This window comes from Rana temporaria, chromosome 9, assembly GCF_905171775.1.
Source record: "Rana temporaria chromosome 9, aRanTem1.1, whole genome shotgun sequence".
NCBI lineage: Eukaryota > Metazoa > Chordata > Amphibia > Anura > Ranidae > Rana > Rana temporaria.
The window spans coordinates 165,007,363-165,032,232 of record NC_053497.1 but is presented as its reverse complement, the minus strand read 5'-3'; the positions used below and the strand labels follow the sequence as shown (position 1 = coordinate 165,032,232).

Genomic DNA, 24,870 nt, shown 5'->3' with positions numbered 1-24,870 from the left:
GCTCCGTCGGGAAAATTTCCCGACGTGCATTGCGGTAAATGACGTCGCAAGGACGTCATTTGTTTCGACGTGAACATAAATGGCATCCAGCGCCATTCACGATCCACTTACGCAAACAACGTAAATTTCGAAAATCGCAACGCGGGAATGACGTCTATACTTACCATTGGCTGCGCCTCCTAATAGCAGCAGCAGCCTTACGACGAAAGCGACGAACGCAAACGATGTAAAACACGACCGCCGGGCGCGCGTACGTTTGTGAATCGGCGTGAGTATGCAATTTGCATACTCTACGCTGACAACTACGGGAACGCCACCTAGCGGCCAGCGTCAGAATGCAGCCTTAGATACGACGGCATAAGAGCCTTATGCCAGTGGTATCTTAGGCTACAGTCGGCGTGTCGAGCTTTCTGAATACAGAAAGTTGATACGCCGGCGCTACTTAGCAATTACGCTGCGTATCTATGGATACGCAGGCGTAATTGCTTCCTGAATCTACCTCAGGGTTCCTATCAGAGTAAGCCTATACATCAGTTTATGAGCTTGATCGAGACTGGAGCAAATTGCGTGTCATTGGGTAAAAGTTGAAGTGGAACACACCTCAAAGTACACAATGGATGAGACAATGGTTTCTATATGCAGCATTTCAGGGAAGTGAGGCAGTCACATGTATAGGCTGGCGTACTGTATAGTCTGCACCCCCGACATCAGGATCCTTTACTATATGAGATACATCACCATCATCATGCCAGGTTATCTTCTCTGTCTTCTGCTGAGTTGTGTCACAGTCGCAGGTAAGACACCAAGGGGGCTATTTATGAAAGGCAAATCCACTTTGCACTACAAGTGCAAACTACAAGTGTAAAGTGCACTTGAAATTGCACCGAAAGAGCCCTTGCAGTCGCTGTAAATCTGAGAGGTAGCTCTGCAATAAGGGAAAATTCTGCTGATTTTATTATCCAATCATGTGCAAGCTAAAATGCTGTTTTTTATTTTCCTTGCATGTCCCCTTCGGATCTACAGCGACTGCACTTCCAAGTGCACTTTCGGTGCAATTTCAAATGCACTTTACACTTGTAGTTTGCACTTGTAGGGCAAAGTGGATTTGCCTTTAGTAAATAACCTCCTAAGAATGTAAAGATTTCAGCAGTGCCAGGTAAGCACTGCTTACTGGTTTAAATAGCTTGTAATGTGCAATATGGGGATAGGGTTGCCACCTTTTCTTCCAGTCAAACCCGAACACTTCAGCGTCACACAGCAATTTTTTTCATAGTATGCATAGATGTTGCTATTAAATAACATTTCTAATCATATGAAGTTAATCACAAGAGTCCCCCCTTTAGACCAGAGTCCACAAAGTTCCCCCTTTAGTTCAGAGTCCACAAAGTTCCCCCTTTAGTTCAGAGTCCACAGAGTCCCCCCTTTAGATCAGAGTCCCCCCTTTAGATCAGAGTCCACAGAGTCTCCCCTTTAGATCAGAGTTCCCCCTTTAGACCAGAGTCCACACAGTCCCCCCTTTAGACCAGAGTCCACAGAGTTTCCCCTTTACACCAGGGTCCACAGAGTCCCCCCTTTAGATCAGAGTCCACAGAGTTCCCCCTTTACATCAAAGTCCACAGAGTTCCCCTTTAGATCAGAGTCCACAGAGTTCCCCCTTCAGATCAGAGTCCACAGAGTTCCCCCTTAAGATCAGAGTCCACAGAGTTCCCCCTTAAGATCAGAGTCCACAGAGTTCCCCCTTTACATCAAAGTCCACAGAGTTCCCCCTTTACATCAAAGTCCACAGAGTTCCCCCTTTACATCAGAGTCCACAGAATTCCCCCTTTACATCAGAATCCACAGAGTTCCCTCTTTACATCAGAGTCCACAGAGTTCCCATTTTACTTCCTAATCCGCAGAGTTCCCTTTTACTGTAAGGAGAGACTTTGCAGACTCTGATGTAAGGGAGAACTCTGGGGACTCTAACATAAGCGATGCTCTGGTGTACGGCGAGGCGAGGATGTAATGAGTGCTCTGAGAACCTTGATTTACCTTAGCATACTCAGAGACAGGAGAGAGAGAAGGTGGAAGACTTAGTCTGGTCTGAATAATGTGTCCGGGTCTCAGATAGTCTGAAACCCGGATGCATGATTCCAAACCCGAACTGTCCGGGTGAATCCCGAACAGGTGGCAACCCTATATGTGGACAGACTAAGGCCCCGTACACACGACCAGTTTCCTCGGCAGAATTCAGCTTCCGACCGAGTTTCTGGCTGAATTCTGCCGAGAAACCCGGCCGTGTGTACAATTTCGCCGAGGAAGCCGACGAGGAGCTCGGCGAGGAAATAGAGAACATGTTCTCTATTTCCTCGTTGTTCTATGGGAGCTCTCGGCCCGCCGAGCTCCTCGGCGGCTTCAGGGCTGAACTGGCCGAGGAACTCGATGTGTTTGGCACGTCGAGTTCCTCGGCCGTGTGTACGAGGCCTCAGGGACAGTTTTTTTTATTAAATGCAATAACATACAATGTACCACCCAAGCCTTGAGAGTCCTAACTCTTTGTTAGGACAGACAGTGTGCACCTCTAGTTTACAACTGATAATGAGTTTGGTCAACACAGTACAGTCAGTGTTAATTAGACCCCTTTCACAGGATTTTTTCAGGTGTTTTAGCGCTAAAAATAGCGTCTAAATACCGCTTGAAAAACTCCTGCCCTGCAGTCTCAGTGTGAAACCCTCGGGCTTTCACACTGGAGCGGTGCGCTAGCAGGACCGCTCCAAAAGTCCTGCTAGTAGCATCTTTGGCGTGGGGAACCGCTCCTCCACTGTTCCTTCCCATTGAAAGCAATGGGAAACCTTGGTAATGCTGCCGGCAATGCACCTCTGCAGCGACCGCTATACCGTCAGCGCACCTCCCGCCCCAGTGTGAAAGGGGCCTTATGTTAAACATTCTAAGGGTGCGTACACACGATCGGTCCATCCTTTTTTTTTTTTTCTTCTTTTTTTTTTTAAGTGTATTTTGTGCGTGTACTCGAGAGAGGAGCCGGACTGCAGGAGTTGGGAGTAGGAAGGCCTCCCCCAGAGGCAATCTGCCACCTTTCTCCATGCCCCGGGTGGCAATGGCGGGTGTGTGAGGGGGTCCTTCCACACAGCCCGCCCTACCTGCTCCGCTTTGAAGCCCAACGGGGCAGAGGGACTCCCTATAAGGGAGTGAGGATCTAGCCCGCTCAACCAGCCCCGTTAGTCCTTCGCCTCTCTTTTTAGAGACCGCGTGGTCAAAGTGCGTGCATGTTAACCCAATTTCGAGTGCGTGTAAGTGTGGTGGTTTTTGTGGGAGGGGGGTGGGCGTACTAAGCGCAGGCTTACCTCGCATAGCACACCCACCGGGAGCCGGGCTGAGACCACCAAACTCAATTCACATGTAGCTGAGACCAGGATCCGAACCCCTAGCTGCAGAGGTGAATGGCTTGTCAGCACAGTGCCAATCGCGTTGAGCCACCGCAGCTCCCCACGATCGGTCCATTCTATGAAAACAGTCTGATGGACCGTTTTCATCGGTTAACCAATGAAGCTGACTGATGGTCAGTCGTGCCTACACACCATCGGTTAAAAAATCGTGTCAGAACGCGGTGACGTAAAACACAACGACGTGTTAAAAAAAATGAAGTTCAATGCTTCCAAGCATGCGTCGACTTGATTCTGAGAATGCGTGGATTTTTAACCAATGGTTGTGCCTACTAACGATCATTTTTTTTCTATTGGTTAGGAATCCATCGGTTAAATTTAAAACAAGTTGGCTTTTTTTAACCTATGGATAAATAACCGATGGCGCCTACACACGATCGGTTTGGACCGATGAAAATGGTTCATCAGACCGGTCTCATCGGTTTAACCGATCGTGTGTACGCGGTCTTAGTGCGCTTTTTATGATCCCTGAAGAAGGGGCGGATTGCCCTGGAAAATGTGCAAGATTATTGTTTTATCTTCACAAATAAATTAAAAGATCTAAAAGCAAGAAAAGACTGACTATAACTATTCGTAAAAATGTTTCCTCCTTCTTCCTATTCTGTCTAACCTGTACAAAAAAAAAACTGTGGGCCGGATTCAGGTACATTTACGTTGCTCCCCCGCGGCGTAACGTATCTGATTTTACTTTACACCGCTGCAGGTTTACAGCTTAAGTGCCTGATTCACAAAGCTCTTACCTGTAAACTTGCGGCGGTGTAACGTAAATCCGCTCGGCGCAAGCCCGCTTAATTCAAATGGGGCAGGCACCATTTAAATTAGGCGCGTTCCCGCGCCGAACGTTCTGCGCATGCTCCGTGTTAAAATTTCCCGACGTGCTTTGTGCGAAATTACGGCGCCCCAACGGTTTTTTGAACTGCGACGTGCGTTACGGCGTTTCGTATTCCCGGACGTCTTACGCAAAAAAATAATAATTTGAAATTCGACGCGGGAACGACGGCCATACTTTAACATGGCTGTTCTAAAGATAAGCCATGTTAAAGCAGGTGTAACTTTGCGATGGGAAAAACCGACTAGCGACGACGTACGAGATTGCGATGAACGCGCGGATCCTCGTGGATCACCGTAACTAGTCATTTGCATATTCTACGCCGACCGCAATGGAATCGCCACCTAGCGACCGGCCTAGAATTGCATCCTAAGATCCGACGGTGTAAGTCAATTACACCTGTCGGATCTTAGGGCTATCTATGCGTAACTGATTCTATGAATCAGCCGCATAGTTAGGACGGGCGGATCACAGAGATACGACGGCGTATCAGGAGATACGCCGTCGTATCTCTTCTGTGAATCTGGCCCTGTGTACTTACCTATTTTTAATCTGGTGCAGTTTGGTCACTTGATCCTAAAGCTCCGGCTCCCCTGTGTCAGCGAGTCGCTGCTGCAGGGGAGAGGTGGGAGGGCCAACAACAGCTGGGCCATGGGAGCCTATGGGTGATGTCATGGCTCCCGGAATTCTCAGCCATTGTTGAACGCTAAATGCTGAATACAGGGTTGCTTGATCATGTGACCACAGGGAATATATTCTCTTCAACCAGAAGGTTTTTGCATTACTGTAACTGACAATTGCGCCAAGAAAAGGAGACTGAAAGCCGCCATAAAGCCTGAGATGCAGAGGAAACGCAGAATGGAGCCGAAGCTGTGTGGGGCCGACCGACCGTGTGGGTGGGGGTAGCGGTGTAAGTGCTGGGCCGACCGACCTGGGGGGATGGCATCACGGCGGAATGTCTTGTTTGCCCCCCTCCCAAAATATACAGCACCGGCCGCCACTGGTAGATTAACGATTATATAGATTTTTTTATTTTTTTATCGAGTTGTCAACTGTGGGCCGGATTCAGAGAGAATTTACGCCGGCGTATCCATAGATACGCCGCGTAAATTCAAATCTGCGCCGGCGTATCTACTTTCTGTATTCAAAAAGCTAGATACGCCGACATTAGCCTAAGATCTGACTGGCGTAATTCTATTACGCCATCGTATTTTAGGGTGCATTCTCACGCTGGCTGCTAGGTGGCGCTCCCGTCGTTTTCGGCGGAGAGTATGCAAATTACCTAGATACGCGATTCACAAACGTACGTGCGCCCGGCGTTCGTTTTTTACATCGTTTGCGTAAGTCGTTTTCGTCGTAACGTTGCTCCTGCTATTAGGAGGCGCAGCCAATGTTAAGTATGGACGTCGTTCCCGCTTCGAAATTTGAATTTTTTTACGTTGTTTGCATAAGTCGTTCACGAATAGGGCTGGACGTAATTTAAGTTCACGTCGAAACCAATACGTCGTTGCGCCGTACTTGGTAGCAATGCACACTGGGATATGTACACGCATGCGCCGTCCGTACAAAACGTCAATCACGTCAGGTCATCATATATTTACATAAAACATGCCCCCCCTCCACATTTGAGTTACGCCGGCTCCATTTACGCTACGCCGCCGCAACATACGGAGCAAGTGCTTTGTTAATACTGCACTTGCTCCTGTAAGTTGCGTCGGCGTAGCGTAAATAGAATACGCTGCGCCGCCGTAACTAGGCATGCAGCTACGTGAATCTGGCCCTGTATAGATATCACCTTAGTTTACTTTATAATCTTTATGGTTGTGTTATAGACATATACAAGATCCTCCACCTATCATCTTGTGCAGAATATACCTTTCTTTAATGGCGCATTTTATTCTTTTGTGTAGGGTGCTTTGAGCTCACATTCACCCAGACAACAGAAGTTACAGAGAACATGACCATATACCCCTGGGGCACCGGACAGATTGGTGGCATTATAACCCATGCTTTCCGCAATAACTCCAAAGAGATAACCTTCACCCAGAGCTGGTCTAAAGGAAACCTGTCAGAGTTTGAGTGGGGCATCTTCCAGATGCGTCTGACCAACTATTTTGATTACTTCAAAAAACACATCATAGCGAAGGCACAAACTGCTGGAATGAAAGGTAAATCTCACTACAAGATCCAATGAAACCTTCCCCACCAGTTCTGTCAACCCATCTTTTCTTTCAATGCAGATTGTTGGGCTTCATTTAACAAAGAACCCGAGTCATGGCAAAAAAGACAACATATCTCATCTAGTCTGCCCATTTTTCTTTTTTTTCTGTTTTTTATTTATTTTTTACTCTCAATTAGGGTTGTCCCGATACCACTTTTTTAGGACCGAGTACAAGTACTGATACTTTTTTTCATGTACTCGCCGATACCGATACTTTTTTTAAAATGCAGCCATGTGTCCCCAAATGCAGCCTTGTGTCCCCAAATGCAGCCTTGTCCCTAAATTCAGCCATGTCCCTTAATTCAGCCATGTCCCTAAATTCAGCCATGTCCCTTAATTCAGCCATGTCCCTAAATTCAGCCATGTCCCTTAATTCAGCCATGTCCCTAAATTCAGCCATGTCCCTAAATTCAGCCATGTCCCTTAATTCAGCCATGTCCCTAAATTCAGCCATGTCCCTAAATTCAGCCATGTCCCTAAATTCAGCCATGTCCCTTAATTCAGCCATGTCCCTAAATTCAGCCATGTCCCTTAATTCAGCCATGTCCCTTAATTCAGCCATGTCGGCAGCGGCGGGGGGAGGGGGGGGGATTGACTTGGCTTTGTCTAAGGCGGCAGCGGCAGCAGCTCTCCTCTCCCCCATACGAGGACTGCTCTGCTCCGCTCTCCGCCCCCTCTCCACCCCCTCTCCACCCGCAGAAAAAAAGAGAAAAAAAAAAAAGTATTCTTCCAGGCATCGGGAGTATTTGCGCGAGTACAAGTACTAGCGCAAATACTCGGTATCGGTCCCGATACCGATACTAGTATCGGTATCGGGACAACCCTACTCTCAATGTATTGAACTTTGTTCTAAGCATTTTACAATAACTGTTGATTGACACATTAGCTCTGTTGGAAGTTTGTTTCAAACTACTGTTTTTGGAAATTTTTAAGCTAATTGTTTACTGCCCCCCTGCTAGGTCCCTGTGTTCTTTGATCAGAACTGCATTTTGAAAATACCGCCCTCATGAACCTTATTCACACCCTTAAAGTGGTTGTAAACCCTCTGGGACAAGTTACACCTACAGGTAAGCCTAGATTAAGGCTTACCTGTCGGTGCTTGCAATATCTCTGAGACCTACACGATCTCGGAGATATTTGCAATTTCCCAGAGCGACGACTTCAACGGTGCATGCGCCGTCTTGAAAAGGCACGTTGTGCCGTTTCAAGCCGGGGTCATGCAGTGAAAAGCGTCTTCCGCACCCCCGGGGAGGGCCGAAAGAATAGGGGTGAAGATGTATGCTCGCTGCCAGAGTGGAAGACGGTTACATCACGGGCTTCTACTGCAGGTAAGTGTCACATAATGGGCTACTATGCGATGCATAGTAGCCCATTATGCTTTACCTTTGCAGGGAAAGATAGAGGAGGTAAACCCCATCAGGGTTTACTTCCGCTTTAATATTTATAGGTTTCAATTGTGTCCCCCTTTTCCTTCTTTCCTCAAGGCTATACATACTTAATCACCTCCCACCTGCACATATACGGCCGGGTGGCCGCTTCATTCTTCCAAATGAACGTTCAGGAATGTCCCTCAGAAGGAGGGGGATCGCACGCGTGCCTGTGCAGCGGCGCGATCCCGATGCGCTCTTGTCACCCGGACACAGCGCATCTCTGATCGGCAGGGGGGCTCTGTGATTGGCCCTCCTGATCACATGATGACTGTGTCCAATCACAGCCGTCATGTGATGTAAATAGAGAGACGGTTAGGCGATCGGCTCTCCTCTCCTCACACGGAAGTTATCAGTGAGGAGAGGAGAGCGGATCTCTGCACCCAGCCGGTGATCAGTGAGTATGAGCTCCTTCCTCCTGCTGGTGATCCCTATAGTGAGAACTAAAGATCTATATGGAGGAATCAGGACCTCCTTCCTCCTGCTGGTTATCCCTCTAGTGACTTCAGTGACAGCGGACCGATGCCCCCCTCCGCTCCTCTGTCTCTCCCTCCCTGCAGCGCTCATCTGGGGGGAACAGAGGAGCAGGGGGGACAACAGAGGAGCATGGGGGAGGGGACAGACAGCAGACTCAACAGCTATGGCCTGGGAGTTTCTCACTTCTGCCTAATCTTGTCCCATAAGGGGGGGCACCAAACTGATTCCTTCCCCCAGGTGAAATAATGTCTAGCTTCCCCACTGGTACTGCATGTAAGAGTACCAGCCATTCTACTCCCCACTGAATCTTTCTCGGATGGTGGCAAGAGGTAAATGTCTCTAGTGCGCATGTGCGGGCATTTTTGACAGTTTGTGCATTATCGCGCAGGCGTAGACTGAACCGGAGATTATGGTGCTAACCACCATAGACTATAAATCACAGCAGCCACAGCTGCTCGGCTTTCTTTCTCCTGACGAAGCCACGTGGGAGGGTGGCGATATGCGTGGAGGCAGAGCCAGGCAGCGTGTGATTACCACTGAAGCAAGTGAGATATTGCTGTAATGCACTTTACAGATATGCTTGTTTTTAATCAATAACATTTTAGTTTTATTCCTAAGTTTGGGCTAGTGTAATCCGTGTTATTAATGGAATACTACACTATTGGAGTTCTCTCCCCCCTATCATTCCTTTGAGCACTTTTCAGAGTTATCCTTATTGGAGCTGGTATGCTAATTAAGGAGGAAGCGGAAGATCCACATTCAGGGGGGGGGGGGAAACATTATCCTCTAAAAAGGTGTGTTGGCCCACTTATGGGTCTTGTAATAAGGCGAGCGTCCATTTCACCTGGTGGCGGAACACCACTGCATGCCTTGTTGGAGCACAAAGGGGATCTAGGATTTTCTTATTATTATTGCTGTTCTGCAAAGAAAATTATACAGGACTGTTGTATCTGGACTTTTGGGATTTTTACTTTTTTAGTTTTTAGTTTTTCTGTTTTCTTTTTGAATTTTGGAAAGGTCTAGCACTAATACTTACTTATGTAGCGCCTGGTTACTTCTAAGAACCGGTGCTAGTTTAAATTTAGAGGGGGTCAGAGAGTTAAGTAGCTCTGTTTAAAATTGGGTCTCTGTCTCACCTTGGCTGTGCTGTGGGCTAATTCTGTCGCTTCTAGGATGCTGATTCCACCCCAGGACGACAGGTGGCAGCAGTGGAGTTGAGGTTTGGGTGCTTTTCCCCAGCAGCCTATCAGGAAGGGTTTTTCCTCGCTGTGCATGCTGGGGGGAGGGTATTTATGAGACAGTTGCCATTGGTCTGGGTCTTTTTCCAGTGTGGCACCCACCTTTCGGGTGGCCACATCGGGGCCCCCCGGCAAAATGGCCTTCCGGCCGGGGGGCGCGTGCCACGCGGTGTTCCTGGTTCCGGGACCACGTTGGTCCGGAGCATTTGAGCCGTGGCTGGGCCCCAGTGATCAACTGGGTCCCTAATCTTGAGAAGATCCCAAGCGCTGTTCCTTTGAGAGGAAGCTGTTCAGTGGGGAGTCCACCTGAGGAGAGCCAAGAGAGGCTGGCGATCCAATAGGGTCTTGACATTCCACCGGGGATCAAGGTAACCGGGAACTGAGAGGCTGGATGTTGGTCACCTGTCAGTCGGTAACCTAACTGCAAACTACCTGAAGGAGATCCAGGCGCAAAGTCTATCCAGGAGGATTATCTCCGCTAATTTAATCCTAAGGAGGGTCTGTGGCAGAGACTTTTCTCTTAAGTTCCGAGTGCTACTCTGACTGCCAGGTCAGTGAGAGAGGCCTGTCCAGGTACACTATACCCACTCAGGCAGGAGTGGCGAAAGAAGTGTTACACGTGGGAGCAGGATTGTTTCCCTATTGCTACGCCTGAATCTGCTGTTTCTCCTTCTACCGAATCTCTACCTTTCACCACAAGTTTTATTGTTTTTACCCGGCTGGGTAATAAAGAGCACAGAAAAAGACACCTGTTGTGGACATTCTGTTACTTCTACTTTCACCATACACCCCTAGACGGCGGAGGAGCCATGAGGTAACATGCCACCCAAAATAAACCAGCAGCTCCTTCGGGGGCAGTGCTACACTTATTTGGCATGATAGATGGTATTTGTATTACATTGACTGAATTCTTAATTGTCACATCACATCATTTGGGCAGCACAATCACGTCTATGTATATTGGTATTCTTTATTGTATGTGGGAACACATATTGTGATAGCAGCAGTCAACAGATAGATAATTTTGTTAAGAGGCAGCGCACAAACATTTTGCACACTTTTTTTTAGATAGCACGCTAAATTTACTTTCTTATTCCCCAATTAATTTCACCTTGCAAAGATAGCTTAGCTAAAAACTATCTCTAGGCAATTGTTATCTCCAACCCACTCCCACCCACCCAAAAAACACTTGTAAATCCCTGTTTTACTTAACCTAATCTGTTATGTGACCCTTAGGCCTCATGCGCACTGGATGTTTTTACAGCTGCTGTTTTTTGATTCAGTGCCTCATTTGGACAGTAAAGCCTGGTGATACACTGCTGCAGTTCAGGCCTTAAAGCGGTGGTTCCCCCTTAAAAACAACTTTTTTTTATTCCCCTGCCCCCCCACATTACAATCGAATTAAGGCTCTTATTATTTTTTTGCTGCTGTACTTACCTTGATACAGCATATTCACCCGTGCATCCGGGTTGCGAGTCCTGCGGGAGTGGGCGTTCCTCACATGCTGTTGATTGACGTTTCGCCCAAAAACTAGCTCTCCCGTGTCGCGTAAGCCGCGTCACGGTTGGCGAAAGGAGCCGAACGGCGAGTCGGCGCTATACTGCGCATGCGCATCGCCGTTCGGCTCCTTTCGCCAATCGTGACGTGGCTTACGCGACGGGGGGAGAGCTCGTTTTTGGGCAAAACGTCAATCAACAGCATGTGAGGAACGCCCACTCCCGCGGGACTCGCAACCCGGATGCACGGGTGAATATGCTGTATCAAGGTATGTACAGCAGCAAAAAAATAATAAGAGCCTTCATTCGATTGTAATGTGGGGGGGCAGTGGAATAAAAAAAAGTTGTTTTTAAGGGGGAACCACCGCTTTAAGCCAAACTGTTTTGTTGCTGCATTTCATCGAGACATCATTACATCACCACTGAGGTCTATAGGACCTGTGTGGGGGTCTCACTCATTGATAGCCAATTGCAATTGTCCATGTCACTAGACAGCGACATGGGTACCCAAAGGAAGATCCTCTGCAGTTCAGAAAAGAGAAGGCTTGAGATCCAACACATTACATGACCATGGATTTAGGTAAGTATTTAAGATGTTCACAGTAAGAGCTGTGAAAATGTGGAACAGACTCCCTCCAGAGGTGGTTCTGGCCAGCTCAGTAGATTGCTTTAAGAAAGGCCTGGATTCTTTCCTAAATGTACAGAATATAACTGAGTACTAAGATTTGTAGGTAAAGTTGATCCAGGGTAAATCCGATTGCCTCTCGGGGGATCAGGAAGGAATTTTTTCCCCTGCTGTAGCAAATTGGATCATGCTCTGCTGGGGTTTTTTGCCTTCCTCTGGATCAACTGTGGGTATGGAGTTGGGTGTATGGGATTGTACTGTGTTTTTTATTTTGTTTTTTTTATTTTTTGTGGTTGAACTGGATGGACTTGTGTCTTTTTTCAACCTGACTAACTATGTAACTATGTTTAGAGTTTTTTTTATCTCTTGGGGAATTAGCTAAAAGGGGTAAAGTTATTGGGGTGGATCCCTGGCCAGAAATTTGTTTTAAGGGCTTAGCACTATGAGATTGCTGTGTTGGGGTTTATATGTTCAATTCCCACTAGAGACCATATCGGTCTAAAAATGTTTGCTATATAAAGTAGAAATGTATGGCATTGTTGTGTGTTTTTAGCATCCATTAATGACAGCCTTTCTTCTCAGGTCCGTTCATAGTGCAATGTCTCACTGGATGTCCTGCAAACTCTGGAGAGTCACCGGACATGTTTTACAAGCTGGCTTTTAATGGCTATAATATGGTGTATCTAGATGTCAATCTGGGTATTTGGGTGGCTGAAAATCCTAATGCCACCCAGTTAGAGTATTCCCTAAATGAAGATCACGATTCCACCAAGAGCATCCAATTTTTCCTAAATGTTGTGTGCAAACCCCTGGCCAGCTCTCTTCTGTGGTCAGGAAAAGCAATTCTGAAGAGGAAACGTAAGTGATAAGAATACAATTCTGAATAGATTATAGCATGTGTGGATTATATATACATATATATAGGTAGATTCAGAGAGATTGGCCTAAAATTAGGACGGCCTAGCCTACTATTTTTAGGCTACACCGCCTTAAATTATTTAGGTTAAAAGTGATTCTCAAACCACTTACCTTCAAATTTTAGGCGGCGTAGCCTAAAACGAGCGGGCGTAAGCGCGCCTAATTCAAATGACTGGGAGGGGGGCGTGTATTATTGAAATGAGGCTTGACCTCACGTTTTTTACACTGCGCATGCGCCGGGCGACTACATTTCCCAGTGCGCATTGCGACTAAGTAGGCCGTACGGGCCTATTGATTTTGACGCGTACGTAAACTACGTAAATCCCGATTCGCGGACGACTTGCGCAAACGACGTAAAAAATTCGAACCTCTCGGCGGGAACGGCGGCCATACTTAACATTGTTATTCCACCTCATAGGTGGAATAACTTTAGGCGGCCTATCGCGTACGGAAACGACGTAACTCGACAGTGTAGGCCCGGCGTACGCTCGTAAATCGTTGGGAATCGGCGTAGCCCCTCATTTACATAATCTAGGCTGGCCGCAATGGCAGCGCCATCTAGCGGGCAAAATAAACATTCCAGCCTAAGATAGAATGGCGCAAGCCAGCCTATCTTAGGTATGTTTAAGTGTATCTCTGTTTGAGAATACACTTAAACATAGGCCGGCTTAGATTCAGAGTTAGGTCGGCTTATCTGTAGATAAGCCGGCCTAACTCTTTCTGAATCTACCTAATATTGTTTATTATTATTATAATTATTATTTACATGCAGTTATCATAAATACCAGACTCTAGCATGTGTCAGCTTCTGGCCTTTAAAGAGGAAGTAAACCCTGATGGGTGTTACTTCCTCTTTGTTTTCCTGTAAAGGTGAAGCATAATGGACTACTATGCATAGCATAGTAGCCCATTATGTGACACTTACCTGCAGGAGAAGCCTGCAATGTCCCCGTCTTCCTCGCGAGTAGCGATCGGCGATTCTTCACCCTTCTTCTTCCGGGGCCACAAACTCCGGCACTGTAACTGGCCGGAGTCGCGTGACGTCACTCCCGCGCATGCACACGGGAGCCGCCTTTTACGGCATGACCCGAGATATAAACGGCACAGCATGTTCTTTCTAACTCCCGCGCATGCACAGGAGAAATCGCCGTACTGCAATTTGCAAATATCTCCTAGACCGTGCAGGTCTGGGAGATATTTCAAGCACCTACAGGTAAGCCTTAATCTAGGCTTACATTTAGGCAAAAGTGGTTGTAAAGGGTTTGCAACCACTTTAAGACTAGGAGAGTCACTTATAAGGCTCTGCTGTATGCTCATGTGTTTATAGAGAGCATGCTAAAAGAAGAAGAGAGCACAGTGGCCCATAGAAAGCCATGGACCTCTGGGCAGGATAAAATAAATATAAACGGCAGCTCAGGATGCAGTATTCACCCTAATAGAAAGCTGCACGCAAGTACCTCTATTCCCCCTCCAGATGCCTACAGTCTTCCAACCTGAATGACATGACCCCACCATACGGGTGCATAACCAAAACCCCCTTCATCCAAAGTGCATTGAAGCAGAGAGCAGTGTTGATGTAATCATAATGTCAGTGCCACTGTCTGCATCAGCATAGAACTGCCCAGGTCCTGAGAGAAGGCAAATAGGAAAAAGACCCAGCGCATCATGTGCTTGGCCTGAAAAACTTGGATTAAAAGTGACTGTATTAAAAAAGGCAAAACATACACTGAGGAGGCCTAAGATGAAGGGGAGGGTATTGGGGGGCTGAGCCCAGAGTTGGGTTTTAAGTCTTTCCCCCTGCATTAGAATCCCTTTTAGATTTACCAGGAAACATGTGGTGCAAGGGCAAACCTAACTAGTTCATTTAATTGATTGGCTTACAGGAGCAATACGTGCCCTCGGCAGATGCAAATGTTTTTTACTGCCAGGAGGGGGTAGGCCAATAATCAATCTTTGTTTCAGGTCTTTTAATGGAAAATAGGCTTTTTATTGAAATTCCAATCAAATTTTACATCGAATTCCATTCGAATTGTAAACATATTTCTGAAATCAAACTGTGTGTTAACGCCTAAGCCTATTTATGACATTTGGGGCCAGATTCACAGAAAAAGTACGCCGGAGTATCTGCTGATACTCCGGCGTACTTTCAAATTTGCCGCGTCGTATCTTTATTTGTAATTCACAAACAAAGATACGACGGCTTTTGGCTTCGTACGCCTTCGGATCTTAAGATGCAATACTTCGGCGACCGCTGGGTGGAGTTCACGTCGTTTTCCGCGTCGGGTATGCAAATTAGCTGTTTACGGCGATCCACAAAGGTACGCGCGTTCGTCGCATTCTCTTACGTCGTCGCTAGTCGGTTTTTCCCGTCGCAAACTTAAGCCTGCTATTTCATGGCTTAGATTTAGACCAGCCATGTTAAAGTATGGCCGTCGTTCCCGCGTCGAATTTCAATTTTTTTTTTTTTTGCGTAAGACGTCCAGGAATACGAAAGGACGTAACGCACGTCGCCCTTCAAAAAACACGTCGGGGCGCCGTAATTTCGCGCAAAGCACGGCGGGAAATTTCCTAACGGAGCATGCGCAAATGTTCGGCGCGGGAACGCGCCTAATTTAAATGGTACACGCCCCATTTGAATTAGGCAGGCTTGTGCCGGACGGCTTTACGCTACGCCGCCGCAAGTTTACACGCAAGTGCTTTGTGAATCAAGCACTTGCGATGAAAACTTGCGGCGGAGTAACGTAAAGGGGATACGTTACGCCGCCGTAATTGTTTGTGAATCTGGCCCTTGGTGTTTACAAGTTAAAATCCATATTTTTTGCTAGAAAATTACTTAGAACCCACAAACATTATATATATATATATATTTGTGCGGCAGTGTTTCAAACGCAACTTTTTGGGAAAAATTAACTTTCATGAATTTAAAAAAAATGAAAAAGTAAAGTTAGCCCAATTTTTTTGCATTATGTGAAAGATGATGTTACGCCGAGTAAATAGATACCAAGCATGTCACGCTTTATAATTGCACGCACTCGTGGAATGGCGACAAACTACGGTAACTAGAAATCTCCATAGGTGACACTTTAAACTTTTTTTACTGTTACCAGGTTACAGAGGAGGTCTAGTGCTAGAATTATTGCTCTCGCTCTGACGATCGCGGCAATACCTCACATGTGGGATTTGAACACCGTTTTCATATGTGGGCGCGACTTCCGTATGCATTTTCTTTGTTGTGCAAGCTCGCGGGGAGGGGGGTGCTTTAAATTATTTATTTATTTTTTATAATATTAAATAGTTTTTTTTTTTTTTTTTTTTTTACATTTTGATCACTTTTATTGCTGTCACAAGGAATGTAAACATCCCTTATGACAGTAATAGGTGGTGACAGGTAATCTTTATGGAGGGATCGGGGGTCACACTGAATACTGTGTACTTTTTTAAATCCGGCGCCATTGGCAGCCAAGAAACCCAGAAGTGACGTCATGACGTCGCTTCTGTGTTTCTATTGCGGAGACTGAATCAAAGCCGTTTACGGCTTAATTTCAGTCTCCGCCTGGACACAGAAGGCGCCGGATGGAGGATGGGGTCTCCCGGTGGGACGGGAGGCCCGGTCAGAGTGGCGAGAGGCGGCGGGAGGGGGGGATGTCCCCTCCCGCTCCTCCGGCATAACACCTGAGCAGCTTTTAGCCGCATCGGTTGTTATGTCTGGATAGCCAATCGCCCGTTCTAAGCAACGATACCGGGATGATGCCTGCAGCTGCAGGCATCATCCCGGTATAACCCCCGAAAGCTGAGGACGCATATATGCGTACACTCGGCATTAAAGGGTTAAAGTACCATTTCGAAATAATGCTGTTTTTGTTAACCTCCCTGGCGGTATTCCCGAGTCTGGCTCGGGGAGAATTTTTCATACCAAAAGCGGAAACCCCGAGCCAGACTTGGGATCGCATTGCAGGATACAGGGAAAGTTACTTACCTTGTCCCTGGATCCTGCGATGTCACCCCGCTGTGTGTGTCCGAGCTGTGATCTCGCTCAATTCACACTGTCGAGTGCCGAGCTCCGTTCCCGAGTGTTGCGACGCCAGGGGGGGCAGAATTTGGCGCCAAATTAAAAAAGTAAAAAACACAGTACAGATACAGTATACTGTAATCTTACAGATTACAGTACTGTATCAAATAATTACACACCCCCCTTGTCCCTAGTGGTCTGTCCAGTGTCCTGCATGCACTTTTATATTATAAAAACTGTTCTTTCTGCCTGAAAACTGTAGATTGTCTATACTATAATATAGACTCTATAGCAACCAAAAAGTGTCTGTTTACGTCAAATGTGATTTTAGAGCAGCTAGAAAACAACGATAGTAAATTAGAATCACTTGCAGAATTGAGCGATAGCGATTTGTGGGGAAATTCGTCATCAAACACTGAAAGTAATGACAGCGACAATTCTGCAACTGAGCAAATTTCGGTGTTTTTGATTTGATTACATTTTTATTATAATTACATTATTTGTTCTAATTATTTGTAGTTATTTATTATATTACAATTTATGATTTTGTGTTTCAAACTTTATCATACCCGGGATGTCTACTAGACTCTTGTTGGGACAGTTTTAAGTGAGTTAGACCCCTTTCACACTGAGGAGTTTTTCAGACGGTACAGCGCTAAAAATAGCGCTGCTATACCGCTTGAAAAACTCCTGCCCAGCAACCTCAATGTGAAATCCGGAGGGCTTTCACACTGAGGCGATGCGCTGGCAGGAGAGAAAAAAATCTCCTGTCAGCAGCATCTTTGGAGCGGTGAGAAGAGCGGTATGTCTACCGCTCCTTCCCATTTAAAACAATGGGAAACCGCGGTAATACCGCCCACAATGCGCCTCTGCAGAGGCGCATTGCGGGCGGTATTAACCCTTTATCAGCCGCTAGCGGGGGTTAATACTGCACCGCTAGCGGCCGAATCCCGCGGCAAATCCGATGGTATAGCGCTGCTATTTTTAGCGGCGCTATACCGCCACTGCGCCTCCCGCCCCAGTGTGAAAGGGGCCCCTTTCCTAGGAATTACAGGCCTACAATATAAAACGACAAATTTCCATGCAAAATAATGGTACCGCTTTCAGTACCAAAAATCTGAAAGGTTAAGCCAAAGGTGATTTAAAGAGTCTTTGTAATCATTTGATAAAAATGTTCTTTAGTTTGTTTACTTTGCCGAATCTCCAAAAAATATTACATTTTTCATTTGGACCAATTTGAAATGTATTGATTTGAACATTTCGAACTGAAAAAAGATCGGTACATTCGAAGAAAATCTGAAAAAGACAAAACGAATTGTGATTCCGAATTCCGAATTCGAAAATGAACAAATCAACCAAATGTAACTAAACTAAATAACTAGATTAACTAATCTAAACAGAATGAAACAAATGTTTTTGTCATTCACATTTCTATAGGCTTTACGTTATGTTTAAACACTTGGCAGAAGAAAACTTGGCAGAAGATTTAACCCTTCAGGACTCTATCCAAAATAGTTTTGGGCCCTTCAACACTCTGACATAAACACATCCCTCATGTTGCCTAATCTCAGTTATTCCAATCCGTCCACTTTTTTTTCTCTCCACTCCCGCCCCTTGCCTCATCCTCCCCCGTTTCAAGTTCCTCTTCTGTTTTCATCTTTTTGTCTTCTGGCAACCTGGTTGGGTTGGTTGGTAGTCCTCACTTTATCCTTGACCTCTAGTTTATATGAGGGACTGGAAAATCAAATGGTTTTCTGTTCAATTATTTGACTCAGAAAGGTATGCAAATGGTATTGACAATCTACTACTAATGTGCTCAGGAGAAACGCTACATTGTCTCTAGATGTCATATTTCTTGATAAGCCTCTTTAACATGTACAGTACGTTTTGATATGTTGATGTACTATAAATATGCATACTTTCATCTTATCTATGTCCTGCTGTAAAAATATAAATTAAGATAAAAATACAAGTTTTGGACCAACTTTAGCTTTATTCTATTCATTACTCTTTCTCAGTCCAGCCTGAAGTCTCCTTTTCCCGCCATCATAGAGACTCTGTGGATGAACTGGTATGTATGGTAACTGGTTTCTACCCAGAATCCATCAATGTGAGCTTGTGGAGAAACAGAAAGCACACAATGGATGGCACCATAACTACAGGAACCCTTCCCAATGGAGATGGTACTTACCAAATAGTGACACTGGTGGTTTTAGATGAGGAAGAAGGGCCAGATCTATATTGTAGAGTGGAACATGACAGCCTCACAGAACCTCTGATGATTCAATTAGGTGAGCATCTCTCTATATAATATTATTTTTATGTCAGTTTGTTGCATTCTACTTTTCCAGCATTGTGAAAAAAATATATATATATTTGGTTGATTTACTAAATGGGTTAATATTTTTTTTTTAATTAATGGAAACATTTTGAGTGTACACCATGAGGCTGAATCCTATGCTGGCCTCTTACTTTGCTCAGATGAGTCAATAATTTGATTTTATCACAGTGAATGTGTACCTTTGTATAAAAAAGGAAGCCTGAGGGCTAACGCTGCGCTAAATTATGATAATAAATATAGATTAAATCAAAAATAGAAAAAGAGCAGCCAGCACTTATAAGTTCAATACTAAACCTAAACAAGATTCTGTTAAAAAAAAAAAAACCTAAACAAGATAAATTACAAAGTGAGTGCAGCACTAAATGTATTGAAAAACCATATAAATATATATTAATACACTGATACTAACATTAAAAATTAAATCGGAAGAAAGAAAAGAAAATATGAAAGAAAAAAATTTGTGAAGTAAAAAAGAAATCAACAATTGGACTTTTTCCATCGGAAATTCCGATCGTGTGTACAAGGCATTAGTGTAAGGTAATCTGCTTACCGGAAAGCCATGACTGCTGATAACAGTCTCACACAGCACAGGGAAAGGACGGTCTCCCCAATAAAAGATAAAAAAACAAGGGCTCCCATTGTGCAGTATATCAATTCCAAAAATATTTATTATAGAAAGAGTTTGCACTTACAAGAACATGGTGTAAAATCAGCGGTTGTTTCATAAGAGCCGCGACGTCTCTGTTGCTTCTCCCTACTTCCTGTATATCTCGTCCCACCACTGTCTCGAAGAATAGCGTGATGACGTCACCGTTATTGGCCCTACCCTACGTGTTTTTTCACAAGTGGACGTCTTCTGGGGATTGACCGGATGTTTTTGTAAGTGCAAACTCTTATAATAAATCTTTCTGTCCAGGACTGGCAGGCCCTGCAAATTCAGCCCAAGAGCTAAACGTTTGAGGCTAAATTAATTTCCCAGGAACCCCAACATTTTATCATGGTGTTCAGGGAACATTATGCAATAGTTAGGGTCAAAGTGCATGCATCTACAATCAGAAAGAGATTGCACCACATCAGTCTGCTTGTGAGATGCATTGAGAACAAGCTTCTACTGACCAAAAAGAACATTGAGGCTAGACCAGTTTGCCATTGAACATATAGGCAAAGACAAATCACAGTCATTTACTAAATCCAGAGAGTGATCCCTGTTAAAAAAAAAAAAATCCAGAGAGTGAAAAATCTGGTGCAACTCTGCATAGAAATCAATCAGCTTCCAGGTTTTATTGCCAAAGCTTAATTGAACAAGCTAACGTTAAAAGCTGATTGGCTACCATGCACCGCTGCACCAGATTCTGCGTGTACCAGTTTTAGTAAATCCCCCTGAATGCCTTCTAGAACAATCTGCTGAAGACTGCTTAAAGAGGTTGAAGCTGCACAGATGTCTTCAAAGTCGCACCTAAAGTTGCACTGATATGCGGCTTTGATATTGTGCGGTTTCAGGTATAGTCGCACGATTTCAAAGCCACCGTCAATTTGAACGGGGTCTAATGAATTGGCTGTGGGACCTAATCACACATATTCTAGGCCCTGGTATAGGAATGTAGAAATATTTTTCAATTTTTTTTTGTTTTGTTTTGTTTATTGTGTATTTTTCCTGCTGAATAAATCCAGTTACTGATCCTATTCATTTGTTTCTTGCGTACAGAAAATACTAAACCTCCAGTAGGCATGATTATAGGTATCCTAATTGGGTTCATTCTCTTCACTGCTTGCTTGTCTTGGTTGGTGGTCCGATGTAAGCGTCACAGGTAAGATCACAGAACAAAACAAGAAACACAAGTGCAGGTTTTCAGGTCAGGTTGTGGGATTTATTTCTACACATGGTTTTATTAAAAGTGGAACTTGCTAAAAAATAATAAAAATACATTTTTAATAAAATAAATAAATAATTTATTAAATTAAAAATAAAAAAACAATCCCCTCTGGGTGTTCTATGGTGATTTCAAGGATTTTAGCAAACCTTTTTATACCTTTCTCAGTGAACCAATCACACAAGCAGGAAATGACATTTCTGGGGGTGCTCTGTATACCACTGGTGTACAGACTGTTTCCAGGTTGCTATATTGTATTGAATTTTACAGAATATTACAGCAGGTGCAGATTAAAAAAGAAAGGTAATTTTTAATCATATTAAACTACAATATGGTTTGTCTAGCAATTTTTTATGCTATATTATTATTTTTCTATTTGCTATAATTTTTCATGGAAGTGAAGTTATTCTTTATCCACTTGCCGACTCATTCCAGCGAATTGCAGTACCTATACATCGGCTCCTTTTAAGAGCCATAGCAGGCACGCGCGCTCTCGCGGCACGATGGGGGACCCGCAGCACAGCGGGGGACCCAATGCGCATGGCCGGCGGCCGTGATTTACGTTGGGCCCGAGAGCAGAAACACATAAATCCCTGTTCTGACAGGAGAGACCGATCGTCTTTATCTAGTAATTAGGAACAGCAATCTGTCTCCTCCTCCAGTCCCATCCCCCCAAAGTTAAAAAACACATGAGGGGACACATTTAATTCTCTTGATCGCCCCCTAGTGTTAACCCCCTTCTTTGCTAAGGACATTTTCACAGTAATCAGTGCATTTTATAGGCCCCATACACACGAGAGAATTTATCCGCGGATACGGTCCAGCGGACCGTTTCCACGGATAAATCCTCTCAAAGATTTCCGCAGATTTCTATGCGATGGAGTGTACACACCATCGCATTGAAATCCGCGCGGAAATCCTCTGGCGATGACGTGTCGCGCCGTCGCCGCGATTATGACGCGGTGACGGCGCGACGCTGTCATATAAGGAATTCCACGCATGCGTCAAATCATTACGACGCGTGCGGGGAATCCCTTTGGACGGATGGATCCGGTGAGTCTGTACAGACGAGCGGATCCATCCGTTGGAATGGATTCCAGCAGATGGATTTGTTGTGCATGTCAGCAAATATCCGATCTGCTGGAATCCATTCCAGGGGAGATTTATCCGCGGAAAAAGATCCGCTGGCGTGTACACACCATAGGATCTATCCGCAGAAACCCATTTGCTGGGATTTATCTGCGGATGGATTCTATCGTGTGTACGGGGCCATAGTCCCAAAAAGTGTCTGATGTGATCGCCGCAATCCCGCTAATAAAAAATCACAGATCGCCGCTAGACACTATTACTTTTGAGCAAACCAATCAATATACGCTTATTGCAATTTATTTTACAAAAAATATGTAGAAGAGTACATATTTGCCTAAAATTATGAAGAAACTTGTTTGTTTTAATTTATTATAGCAGAAAGTAAAATATATATATATATTTTTTTAAATTGTCGCAATTTTTTTGTTTATAGCCCAAAGTATAAAAACCACAGAGGTGATCAAATACCACCAAAGGAAAGCTCTATTTGTAGGGAAAAAAAAGACACAAATTGAATTTGTGCATAATGTTGCACGTCCGCGCAATCGTCAGTTAAAACGATGCAGTGTTGTATCGCAAAAAAATGGTCTCGTCATTAAGGGGGAAAATCTTCCAGGGCTGAAGTGGTTAAAACATAACCACTTTTTTAGTGCAGACACATACTGTAGATGCCTTCTGTCCTTTATGTTTAAGGACAGTCCCACCACACGTGAATGTTCTTTCCTGATGATGCTGTGTCCTTGGCTTCATCCCAAAATCACAACATCTTCCTTATTCGAGTTACTTAGCATGCACAGTAAATAAAAAAATGGTATTAATGGGGGGTTTTTAGCTGTAAGTAAGTGGTTTCTGCATAATTATGGGTGAAATCACCTAGAAAGTGGGCATGATCTGAGTAGAAGCACCCTGAAAGTGGGCTTGATCTGGATGGGCTGGTGTGGGGGGTTATGGAAACTGCGACAAATAGTGGAAAAGTTGGAAACTATGCTTGGACAAAGTACAGTTTTGCTTTAAGAAAGTTTGACAGTTGCATATACTGATTTTATATAAAGTATTTATTGAGGTTACATATTTTAGAGCAATAGAACCAACAGCCTTCAATTGGCCCATGGCAGTTGGAGTAATATTTGTGGGGCTGGTGATTGATAATACTGAGAAGTTGTGCGGACCTTGTTCATGGTTTGTGATGAAGCCCACAATATATAGGGCCGGATTCAGATACCAGATACGACGGCGTATCTCCAGATACGCCGTCGTATCTCTGAGTGCGGGCCGTCGTATCTATGCGCCTGATTCAGAGAATCAGTTACGCATAGATTTCCCTAAGATCCGACCGGCGTAAGTGTCTTACACCGTCGTATCTTAGGCTGCATATTTACGCTGGCCGCTAGGTGGCGCTTCCGTATAGTTACGCGAGGAATATGCTAATTAGGTATTTACGCCGATTCAGAAACGTACGTCCCGCCGGCGAATTTTTTTACGTTGTTTACGTTAGGCTTTTTCCGGCGTAAAGTTACCCCTGCTATATGGGGCGTAGCTAATGTTAAGTATGGACGTCGTTCTCGCGCCGAGTTTTGAAAATTTTACGTCGTTTGCGTAAGTCGTTCGCGAATAGGGCTTTGCGTAAGTTACGTTCACGTCGAAACCAATGAGGCTTTGCGGCGTAATTTCGAGCATGCGCACTGGGATTCTTTCAAAAACGGCGCATGCGCCGTTCACAAAAAACGTAAAATACGCGGGGTCAAGTGAAATTTAAATAAAACACGCCCACAACACCCTCATTTGAATTAGGCGGGCTTACGCCGGCCCACATACGTTACGCCGCCATAACTTAGGGCGCATTCTAGATAAATAGACCATTCTATCTGAATCCAGCCCACAATCTATACTTCTGGTCTTGAGCACTGACAGCTCTCCACAGATCTCCTGCCAGGTACAAGACTATATATACAATGACAGCTACTATAAAGGCTGCTAAATCTAATTTTCCTTTCTTAGGATGTACACATCCATCGCTGGGTCAACTGTAGACAGGAACAACCTGTGAAAGAAAGTGCTGTCTGGAGAACTGTCGTAATGGAAATTTTCTAAATGGATCTTATGTCAAGATTGTGCTTTCTTGCAGAATCAATCTGAAAGCTAATAGACTTTTATCCGTATTTATGCTACAACATACCTTTGATTCCATCTGTCTTCCCCCTCTCCTACCAGACCTGCTGGGAAAATGGGCCACATCTATGGTCTTGTAGCTTCTGGGCTCCACCATTGCTGGCCACCTGAAATTTAAGGAATTAACGTCAAATCAATTACATGTAGTTCTCTTCCCATTTACTGTCTTCCTTGCCTAGCACTGCTGTGGTGCTTGAGCAATGCAGAAATCCCCTTAAACAAATCTACCATCCTACAGCCTCTCAAGGGTACGATGCTCGTTCCAGGCCCCATTGGTTCCCATCATAGGCCAAAAAAAAAAAAAAGGAAAACCAAGCTGCCCTCCATCAATTGTCAATGTATTAATTTTATTGAAACCGTGTAAACAGAAGGGGCCGGATTCAAATACAAGATACGACGGTGTATCTCCAGATACGCCGTCGTATCTCTGAGTGAGGGCCGTCGTATCTATGCACCTGATTCAGAGAATCAGTTACGCATAGATTTCCCTAAGATCCGACTGGCGTAAGTGTCTTACACCGCCGTATCTTAGGCTGCATATTTACGCTGGCCGCTAGGTGGCGCTTCCGTATAGTTACGCGATTAATATGCTAATGAGGTATTTACGCCGATTCAGAAACGTACGTCCTGCCGGTGCATTTTTTTACGTCGTTTACGTTAGGCTTTTTCCGGCGTAAAGTTACCCCTGCTATATGAGGCGTAGCTAATGTTAAGTATTGA

The 24,870-nt window shown here is 44.9% G+C and overlaps 1 protein-coding gene across 1 annotated transcript; it reads left to right on the top strand.

Moving 5' to 3' along the window:
* Positions 1 to 597: 597 nt before the first annotated feature.
* LOC120914278 (T-cell surface glycoprotein CD1c2-like) lies at positions 598 to 24,455 on the top strand. The gene is made up of 6 exons (XM_040324902.1): positions 598 to 794; positions 6,180 to 6,437; positions 12,336 to 12,611; positions 18,699 to 18,971; positions 20,727 to 20,829; positions 23,980 to 24,455. Exons 1-6 carry the CDS (start codon positions 668 to 670, stop codon positions 24,026 to 24,028), a joined length of 1,086 nt encoding a protein of 361 aa, XP_040180836.1. The 5' UTR covers positions 598 to 667; the 3' UTR covers positions 24,029 to 24,455.
* The last annotated feature ends 415 nt before the right edge of the window (positions 24,456 to 24,870 follow it).

Coding starts and splice junctions, on each gene's coding strand:
- LOC120914278 (XM_040324902.1), top strand. CDS start 668: ATGTATAGGCTGGCGTACTGTATAGTCTGCACCCCCGACATCAGGATC. Junction 795..6,179: donor GAGTTGTGTCACAGTCGCAG/GTAAGACACCAA, acceptor TCTTTTGTGTAG/GGTGCTTTGAGCTCACATTC. Junction 18,972..20,726: donor ACCTCTGATGATTCAATTAG/GTGAGCATCTCT, acceptor TCTTGCGTACAG/AAAATACTAAACCTCCAGTA.